Genomic DNA, 10,824 nt, shown 5'->3' with positions numbered 1-10,824 from the left:
AAAAAAAAAAAAGGAAAGAAAGACCCTAGTCATCTACTTATACTAAATCCCCTACAACATGTACTGTGTTATTCCGCACTTACTAATCTGAAGTTGGAAATGGTTTATATTATCATTCCATGGTTGTGTGGCAGATCATTTTCTCTTTTTATTACATATTTCTTCCAAAATGTCTAGTGCCCAACTCACAGCACATGTTTGGTGAAGCCCATCAGCTTACTAGTTAATAGCAAAAGTTCATTTCTGGGCTTCACTTTCATATACCTAGATGTGTATTTTGGAGGAAAATCTAGTTTATAAGGTCACATACATGGCAGGAAAACAAAAAGAACGTTTTATTTTGACTATGATCATTCTTCTAATGGAGATCTTAGAAGAACAAATGTAATTGTGAAAACAAGAGTACAAACTCAACAGGCAGAGTTATCTGTATGACAAGAACCAGCTGTCAGGCACAGGAAAATGTCAAGTCCTCTGAACCTGAAAGGTTTGTGAGAAGAGTAAAGATAGTAGGTAAGGATCCTAAGTGTGTCAAATGGCATAAGAAAAAACTGTATCAGAGGGAGCTTCATCAGACTTGAGTTCCAGTACCCAGTGAGAAACTTCAGACTCTCAATTTCTAACCTGCTGGAGAAAAAGAGCCTTGAACCTTTCTAATCCCTTCTCCTCCTCACTAAGATAGCAGGCTGCTGAAGAATTAAGACACCTACAGAATGTATCCTAGGAGAAGGTTCTATTCTGAGATCCCCAGAGAATAGGCTGGACTGAGAAAAATTTCTACTGTCCAGGCTCTTAGTTGGACAGATCCAGCAGTGTGAAGGCAAATTTCTCCTTGCTACTCTTCAAAAAGGCTCTAAGACCATTTAGCCCTGCTGCAAAGCTGACACTAATTTCTTTAACAACGAAGTTATCATCTCAAGACAGGGGGTTGTGCTCACTGGGCCAACCCTCAATCTCTGAAGAAAGGGTCCAACTGGTGTTTGGGGGTGGGGAAGATGAGAGAGACCTATAACCTCCATTGCACTCTGCCTTAAATGATATTCTGATTATGTACTCTTGCTTACCTAGCAGTATGTCCAGAGTAAGCCTTCCTTCCCTGGAAGGATAAGTATATCTGCTATTACAATAGCAAGTCTGTCAACACTTGAAATTCAAAGGGAGTAATTGTTCATTAGGTTCACAGTGCATAGAACACCACGCCAGAAACAATGGCTGTTAGGACTAGTTCTGAGTTGAGGCAGACAGCCTATACACTTGGAGGAAACTAAGGAACACTACCACATCCTTTCTAGCATATATACTCTGCCCTTTTCCCCTTACCACCTCTTTTCTCTCTCACTTATTTCTCCATTTTCTCATAGTTCAGACCTGTTGGTGATATCTGTATCCTGACGCCTTAATAATACAATTCTCCATTAGGATAGCTCTACAGAATCAATGTCTGTAAATACAAAAGCAAAGAGCTAACATTTACAGAGCACTCTCAATGTGGCAAATGTGGTGTTAGGTATTTTAACCTGTATTATCTCAATTGTCACCACCTAATCCAAGATTAATGTCCATAGTTACACATGTGGAAACTCAAATTTAGAAGAGTGAGAGGCCAACTTCTGTAGTTATTTGTTCTATATCTGTGTCTTCTTACAAAACTTAAAATATTCTAGCTCTTGACTTTTTTCTCCTGTGGTCTTCATTTTTTATTATTTTTGAGACAGAGTCTCACTCTGTCACACAGGCTGGAGTGCAATGGCACAATCTCAGCTCACTGCAACCACCACCTCCAAGGTTCAAACGTTTCTCCTGCCTCAGCCTACCGAGTAGCTGGGATTACAGGCCCATGCCACCACACCTGGCAAATTTTTGGTATTTTTAGTAGAGTCAGGATTTTACCATGTTGGCCAGGCTGGTCTCAAATTCCTGACTTCAAGTGATCTGCCCACCTCAGCCTCCCAAGTGCTGGGATTACAGGCATGAGTCAACATGCTCTGTCCTAATGTGGTCTTTTAACCCGTCTAACCATCAAGAGTTTGGGGGGTTGGGAGAGGGGCATGGAAAGAGCCAGATTAGAGGATGAAAAAAGTCCTCTTTAAGAGCCTGAACTTTAAGTGGTTCAGGTGTTTGTATCAAAGACCACAAAGCATCACTTTAGCTACAACCAGCTCTTCAAGGATACTGAGGGGGGAAAAAAAAGAATGTGCAATTCAGTGCTTTGAGAACATTCTTTCCATCATCATTTAAGTCAATATTCTATTAACCAACAATGTTTACTTCGGGAAGGTACTCAAACACATCTAACATACCTTAATTTATTCAAAGTATATAAATTAAGAAATCTGTTCATATTAATTATCTCTAAGATTTAGAACATTAATAACCTATTCAATGATCTCGCCAAAACATTAACTTTTAATTGTATATAATTCAGTGGGGATTCTTTAAAAATGGTTATATTTGGGGGCAGGAACAACTAATGTTATTTTATTCAGTTAAGATATCAGCAAGTTATTTTAATGTAAATAGTAAGTTTTTAAAATGCCTAAACACTACAGCAGAAGTTTGCAAGCTGCACTGACCTTCAAATAAGGGTTATGGCTAGAAGACAATCTAACCAAGTGTTCATTAGATATAAAACACATAAGGCTTCCTGGTGAAGATAACTGAAAAGATATTTTAACACCCACAGACACAACTTAACCCAAATTAACACTGTCCATTCCTTGGTCACATTCGCCACTGTCCCTGGCTAGAACAGGCTCTAGTTATGATTTTATTAATACTACCTGCAAACTCTTAAGTGTCCAACACTATTTCTGAGGCCACCTCTTGCCTGCACAGAAACTACCAACAGAAAAAAACAAGCAATAATTCTCCCCTTTCTTCTAACATACATTCACCTGTTTTAGCTCCTTATTCAAGATACTCTCAACCACTTTTCGTTTATGTATACATTTGTCCTCATAGGCCAACTGTGGAGAATATACCAGGAGCAGTCATGAACAGGGAAGAACTACCATCAACTTTAATTGGGGCCTATGTCTACCAAAAGAATTAGCTGGTTATTTTACTAGCACACACAAACTAACATGCGACCAGGCTTACCTGAAACTGAATAAGCATGTTCTACTCAAATTAAAAATCAAGTTATATGTGTGACACTCCTTTCAACTCAGGAGATTAAGTATGATGCTGCTTACAAAACAGAATGCTATCAAGTTTCCCTATTTTAGTAATTTGGCCTCTATAAATGCTCTTCCACAAATGTAACATAAAGTAGAATCCGTTACAGCTCAGTCTACATTTTAAGGAAATCTAGTTTTGTATTTTCTGAAAATAAAATATACCCAGTACAGCACACTGGTTTAAGTTCTGAACTCTGCTACATTTTTACTGTGACATCTTGGACAAATCATCTTTTAGCCTCAAGTGTCTTGTCTACCAAATGGTGGCAATAATTGTTGTGAAGATTAAATGACTTAATAATGTACTGTAGCACGGCCTACAATATAGTATGTGCTTAATAAATTATTTTGCCAACATACTTCCCTCCTCTTTATTCAGATGTAATTAGTGAGCCCATCTTGCAGGTGGTTCCTTTCTCAAGCGGTTCCTTTTTCAAGCTACATTAAATTTGGGTCATATTGCAAGAGATAATCACATAGGATTATCTTAATTTCAAAATTACTCTTGCTCTAGCAAATTTTAATAACTACTGTTAAAAACCAATCCTTGATTCCTATGCCTAGAATTCTACACTGCCAAGGGGAGGAGAGGGCTTTTTCATTTCCAAAACAATTCTGTTACTTCACTACTAATTCTCACTATCTTGTGCCAATAATCAATGCCTAAAAACAACCTGTTTCCTCCTGAAAACCAGAGTATCCCCAAAATACCAGCAAATGCAGATTCATTTTGTCATCGAGTTTGTCTTTAAAGCCCATTACAATTCTCCTAAAAATATTTTAGCCCTAGGTAAAATAGGAAGAACATTTTCCACTGTACACTATGAAAATCTGGAGTCTAACTTTAACACAAGTTGGCAATGAAACTATATCCCTCTCCAAAAACTGGTATGTAATAGGGAATCTTCTGACTCCTTTACCAACACCCAGAGATGGCCAAGATTTTAAATTTCCATGGGATCAAGATGCAACCAAATCCTGATTAAAGGCAAAGCAGGACATGATTATTAACCACAATGTTTAGAGGAAGATCCTCTAGCTATTTTAGACAGCTTAATCATGCCTAAAACATCCAAACTTAACAACTTGGAAGACAAGCTGTGCCTAATAACTTCATTTTTAGCATGCTTTAAACTTTATTGAACTTTGCTAAACAAAGAGATAAAGGCTTCAAAACCTTTAAAGAGGGGCTTAAAAGTTTCTAGTGGCTAGGTAACAAAGGCAGAACAAATTTAAGAATGAGTTTCCTTCATCAAGCAGTAGAAAATAATGCTGTTACTTATTAAGCAATGTTATCTTCATTCAATGTTACTTCAAACAGGCAAATTATAGTCATGAATTAAATTTTTTGGTCCGTTTCAGAGAACATAATGTATGCAAATTAAAATGTGTGAACCTGCCTGCTAATGAAAGTAGTAAAACAAATCCACAGGTCATATCCACCTTTAAACAATACTGCAACAACAACAATCTATAAAATGCAATACCGGATTGAAGATTTCAAGTAACACTGAAGAGCCTACTGAAACAAAAGAACCTGGCTAATTCCTGGTAGTGCAACATAACGGGTCGTGACCGATATTATCCTTTCTGTACAATATTCTCACATTTTGGGAATAACTATTCACCCTACCATATGGCACAAGTTCCTGTAAGATTATTAAGAAGGTGTGAATATTCTATTAAATTCAAAGAAAAACGTAAGGACTAAAAAATACGCTACTACCTTTGACTCATATTAAACAAATGTTTCTCCAGTAAACCGGAGTGCACAAGCCCAAGTCACTGAACGGGGCCAAACTTTTAGAAGCCTCATTCCAAATAGAACTGTCCCCAATTTATTAAGAACAAAACACTAGCAAAACCAACCTGTGAACTGGGCCTTCAGTACAATTAAGCACACCCTTTTTCATAAAACAGTCATAATGAAGAGTTTGGAGGAGCTGTCATTCTAAAATTGCAACTCTACCCATAAATGACAGTCCTGGGCTGGAAACCAGAATGTCAAATTCTTGTGCTGAAATCAACTTTTCACATGGCCTGAGGCAGGCCATTCTGCTATTCTAAGAATGCTCAGACATACAAGTATGTAATAATGTTCCAAACACTTTTTTTTTTGGGGGGGGGGTGAGCATTTCCTGTAAATAAAGTTTCCATGACTGGGAAAGGAACAAAATAAAGTAATAAACTAAGGAAACAGGAATACCTCTGGCATACCTTCCTCAAAGGAACTTTTTTTTTTTTTTTTTTAAAAGCACACACAGCTAATTTAATCTAGTCTACCAAAACGTACAAGACTCAAAGCCCATTTTATTCAATTCTGAATCTCACTCAACAAGCATTAAGTTCATCAGGCACCTCTACAGCGATATGCCCACAAGTTTCAGAGAAATGCCAGCAGAGACTCTGCAGTTATGATTCATATCAAACGGCCCCCTAATCCGTATTTCTCCTGGACATACTCACGCAGATTCATCAACCAAAACCTACCCAGCACTCCTCACACAGCGCATACGCTGGCATTTTCAGTTTATAGCTGGGTCCTGAACAGCTAAAACCAAGAAGCTGCGGGGTAATTAGAGGGCTTGGGCGAAGTCATCTTGGGACAGGTGGAAGACCCAGATAAATCAGGAGTCAGAAAGAAGCTATCCCTGGCCACCTCTGCGTCCCGTCCCATCCAAACTTCACCCACCTGGGTCTCAGAAGCCCAAGAGGGGGAGGCCATTTTAATGAGGCCTGGCTAAGGAACGTGAAAGGAGAAGAGAAAATCAGGGAAGGGCGTCAGGAAAGGAAGGCCAAGCACTCTGCCACAACAGCGCCCGAGTCGGGTGGCAGCACCTGGAGCCCGAAGAGAGAGGAGCTGGACCTAAGGGCCAGGGAGGGGTGCAAAAGTAGCGGTGGCCTACCACGAGGGGGGCCGAGTGGTCTAAACCCCGGGAGCGCGGGCCCCTTACCCCCATGCGGGGAAAGGACCCCTTCTCGGGCCAACCGCGCCGACCCTCGCCCCTGGGTCAGGGGCTACTACCCAGAGATCCAGAAGGCGGGAGTTGGCTAGTGCCTGGTTCTCCTCATCCGGCCATGCGGCGCGGGGGCGTCCATCCTGAGGGATCCGGGAACCAAGAGGGCACGGGGGGTGCCGGACGCGGCGCTCACCCGCGGGCCGCCTCCAAGCTCTTAATGAGCTTCTTGATCTTCCAGATCTCCACGTTCCTGTCGGCAGCACTGGGGTCGTCCGCCATCTTCTCGCCTCCTCCTCCCTAGAGCGGCCCGGCGGGGCCCGGAGACACCAAGACCACAGAGTTAGCGCCGCCGCTGGGGCAGAGCGGCCCCCTTCCTCGCCACCCCCAGAGGCCCTCTCCTCCCCGCCCGGCGCAACTCGCCGCAGAGGTCGCCGGCGTTTCCCTCCCCATGTCTCACCTAAGGGCCCAGTCCTGGGCGGCAGCGGCTGCTCCTCCCCGGCGGCGGCTCCGCGGCGGCGGCGGCTCTGACGTAGGACACCGGCTCCCTCTCTCCAGGCAGCTGCATGTGTTGCAATCCGCTCACATGGGGCCTGTGACATCACTTCCTCCGCCAGGGGCGGAGTGGAAGGCGGCAGGCGGAAGGGAGGGGGCCAGTGAGAGTGAGGAGAAGTTCTGCGTCCGCCGCGACTTCTCATTGGCTCTCTACTCTGCAGCCTACAATGAACCTGCCGATTGGCCTCAGCTGGGTCCGCGCTGCCTTGTGAGGTAGAGGCTGGGGGCGGGAGGTACCACCCTTCTTCCGGCCTGGCAAGCCGGAGGAGGAAGCGGGCGGAAGCCGGTGGTTCTCGCGAGTTTACTCAGAGCCCGTCAGGCTCGAATGGGGGTGGTTCTTAAAGAGAGAAGACTGCGGTCGTCGTCTTTTCCGTCCCTCCTCCATGAATAGGGTGGACATTCGAGGCTCTGCGACGCGAAGCTAGGCACTCGGGCCCGACGCGCGGTTTGAATGGTGCATGAGAACTCGCGAAGAAGCGCCTCGCGCGCAGCGGCTTCTTAGCTGACGTAGTGCTGCGGTGTGCGTGCGTCACGGCTGCGCGGAATAGTGTGGAGGAGTCCTGTCCAGTAGGTCTGGATGAGGAGCCTGCCTCCGGGCAGTCCGGGACTCTCACCCGCTGGGGCGAATGAGGCCTCTTCTCTCTCGCCCCAGAGCTAGGACGGGCTCACTTTGGACTTAGAACTTTATGGGGTAGAAGACAGCCGGGGCTGCCTGAGCTTGGAGACCTGAGGTATCTGACCCCATGTGTGGTTTGGCCTGAGCCGTTGAGAATGGAGGTGGAGAGAGTGTTGAACCAAAATGGGCATGAAGATACGGTTAGAACATTGTCTTTTTGAGTTAGGATTTTTAGGTGGCTACTTTGTCTCCCCTCACCTCGTTTGGGTTCAAATATTGAGCGCAGACCGTGTGCTGGACCCTGTTTTCCTGGGGATACACAGGTGAACCAAACAGATGACAGTACTTACCCTCGTGGAGCTTATAGTCGATTGGGTTTCTCACCCTTTGTGATTTTATACTTTTGTATAGTAAAATATACAAATGCTTAAGTACCTAACGGTGCTCGGAGAGTGTATGGCGGGGACCCAACTCTGAAATGAGACCCAAAGGATGAGTAAAGTTTGTCAGGAGGAAGCAGAACACAGTTGAGGAGTACAGAAACGCCAGTGTGCTGGCACAAGGTCAGGGACGGGGTGAGTGGTTTGAGGGAGCAGCGGGGGAAGAGATCGTGTAGGGCCTTTTAAGCCAGATTCAGAAGTTTGGCTTCTTTCAAGAACAGTGGGTAAAGGGTTTAGAGCGATGATTGGATTGGAGAGAGCACAAGAGAAGCCCAGAGACCATTTTGGCTGCTTCATTATCGTGTGAGAGTTGATTTTCGCTTACAGTAGGCTGGTGACAGTGCAGACAGAAGTGAATGGAGGGCCTCGTGCAGTGGCCCACGGCTGTAATCACGGCACTTTGGGAGGCCAAACGGGGAGGATCGCTTGAGCCCAGGAGTTTGAGAGCAGCCTGGGCAACATGGGAAGATTCCATCTCTACAAAAAGTACAAAAAAGCCGGGTGTGGTGGCTCGCACCAGTAGTCCCAGCTGCTTGGGAGGCTGAGGTGGGAGGAACCCTTGAGCCTAAGAATTCGAGCCTGCGGTGAGCTGAGATTGCGCCATTGCACTCCGGCCTGGGTGACAGAGCGAGACCTTGTCTCGAGGAAAAAATAAATAAATAAAAGTAATTAGGACTGGATAATAGATTGGATGAGGAACACCAAGAATGGTTTCCAGAGTACTGAAAGTGGTGACATTTACTGAGGTGGGAAAGGTGAGGAGCAGGTGTTGGGAGATGATTGAGAATTTCATCTTGGGCCTTTTAAGTTTGAGATTGCTTATGAGACATGTAAGTAGTGTTATCAGTCATGCACTTTCATTTGTATGGTCTTTGAATACTTCTTGCATGTTTTATAAACTTCGTTCACACTTTGAAGATGGTGGTATGACCCCCATTTCATACATGGGGAAACTGAGACAAAGCAAAGTGAAAGAGACTTGCTCAGAGTTCCACAGCTAGTTTATGGCTGTCCAACTCCATGCTTGGTGTTCAGTCTATTATAGTGACCCCATTACCTATATTTTCATACGGTGGGGACATGGTCATACATACTTCTCTCCCCTAGGAATTGAATCTCAGGTTGGAACATCTTCTTTGGGTTCCATTTTATAGTTTTTGTCATATGTTCACTTGTTATATAATATTGTACTCCTGCTGTCAGTGTCATTCACTGTGTTTAGTAGTGAACGGAGGGATCTTCTTAGTCATAAACACTACTTACTGACTAGGAATCAGCTGTGTCCAAGGTTTTCCTTACGTCATTCCTCTTGCCCTAGTTCCTCCTTTCTATATTAGATTGCCCTACTCTACCTTTCCTGTTCTTTTTTGTTTGTTTGTTTGTTTGAGATGGTATCTTGTTCTATTGCCCAGACTGGAGTGCAGTGATGCGATCTCAGCTCACTGCAGCCTCTGCCTGCGGGGTTCAAGCGATTCTCCTCCCTCAGCCAGCCAATTAGCTGGGATTACAGGCATGTGTCACCATGCCTGGCTAACTGTATTTTTAGTAGAGACGGGGTTTCACCATGTTGGTCAGTCTGGTCTCGAACTCCTGATCTCCAGATCCGCCTGTCTTGGCCTCCCAAAGTGCTGGGATTACAGGCATGAGCCAGTGTGTCTGGCCCGAAAGTTCTGTTGCGTTGGTAGCCTTAGGTTTGAACCCTGACTCTGCTCCTTAACTTGGGAAAGTTATTCCTTAAATCTTTCAGAATTTTTTTTGCCTGTAAAATGGGATACTACCTATTTTATGGGACTGTTGATGGATTAAATAATTTACATAAAGCACCTAGTATCCTTTCTAGTATGCATGTCATTTATTAATTCTCTTTTAATGTTAGTTCCCTTACTTTTTTAGTTTTTCCTAATTTGTTCTTTCCTCTTCCACTATTTTCTGTACTCATCTGTTGAGAACCTGTAGCATAACTCAGTTGTTCTCTAGCAGAAAACAAAAGTTAAGAGACCAAAGGTAGAGCAGATCCAAAGTACAATTCCTAGGGATTTGTTTCTCCCGGTGGAAAGAGGAAGCCAGTACAATAGGAGTGTGGGATCTCTTCCTCTGTCTCGTTAAGTGCTGTTAGAATTGTTAATAATTGTTAGAAGCTTGTAGCTTTTCAGAATTGGAGTTTAAAATATTGGGTATTTATATGTCCTAAATGTGGTATAAATTGAAATATATTTGCTCTTTGCCCCTGGTTCCCTTGCAATTTCCTACATGATAGGAGTGTCTTTTGTATTCATAATGAGCCTCTTTTGATCACACCTGGGTTTATGCTAACGCAGTGGCTTATGGTGGATCTGGTCATCAGAAATATGAAATGATTACAGAGTTGGAACTTTCAGCCCCACCCACTGACCACTGGAGAGAGTGGGTAGATGCTGGAGATTAAGCTCTCTAAAAACTTGAATAAGATTTGATGAGTTTCTAGGTTGGTGTATGCATCTATATGATGGGAGGTTGGCACATCACAACTCCACAGGAACAGAAGCTCCTGGGCTCAGAACCCTCCTGGATCTCACACTATGTACCTCTTTATCTGGCTGATGATTTGTTCTTCCTTTGTCATAGCTTTCATAATGAATAGGTAAACAAAGCCTTTTTCCCTGAATTCTGTAAGCTGTCCTAGCAGCTTATCAAGCCTGATGGGGAGTAGGGTCATGGGTACCCTGATTTTTAGCCAGTTGGGTCAGAAGTCAGGTCACAACCTGGAGGAACTTGGGACTGGCATCTGAAATGAGGGCAGCCTTGAGACTGAGCCCTCAATTTGTGGGATCTGAAGCCAACTCCAGGTAGGTAATGTCAGAATTGAATTGAATTGTAGGACACTCAGCTGGTGTTCAGAGTTGGAGAATTGCTTGGTGTGGAATAAACCCACACATCTGATCACAGAAGTGTTCTGTGTTGACAGTGTAGGGAAATGAAATGTGGTTTTTCTCATTAACTATATTAGAATGAATGACTTTTCCTAGGTATCTTACCAGTTATGTTTGCTTACCCTGCCTCTATGAAAGTTCTATGGAATTTTTTTTTTTTTTTTTTTT

The 10,824-nt window shown here is 43.7% G+C and overlaps 1 protein-coding gene across 1 annotated transcript in view; it reads right to left on the bottom strand.

Annotated features, from left to right (window-relative positions):
• ETF1 (eukaryotic translation termination factor 1) overlaps window positions 1–6,795 on the bottom strand; it is a 34,850-nt gene extending 28,055 nt beyond the window's left edge. The window contains exons 1-2 of the mRNA XM_017500923.2: window positions 6,597–6,795; window positions 6,333–6,436 (exon numbers count right to left, since the gene is read on the bottom strand). Coding sequence (XP_017356412.1) covers window positions 6,333–6,418 — 86 coding nt within the window. The 5' untranslated portion in view covers window positions 6,419–6,436; window positions 6,597–6,795. The remainder of the gene's footprint in view (window positions 1–6,332; window positions 6,437–6,596) is intronic.
• Between the last annotated feature and the right edge of the window lie 4,029 nt (window positions 6,796–10,824).

The sequence above is a fragment of the Cebus imitator genome, unplaced genomic scaffold, assembly GCF_001604975.1.
Source record: "Cebus imitator isolate Cc_AM_T3 unplaced genomic scaffold, Cebus_imitator-1.0 Scaffold274, whole genome shotgun sequence".
In the NCBI taxonomy this organism is placed as follows: Eukaryota; Metazoa; Chordata; class Mammalia; order Primates; family Cebidae; genus Cebus; species Cebus imitator.
Note: the sequence above shows the minus strand (reverse complement) of the source record. Positions and strands in the feature narration are given on the sequence as shown.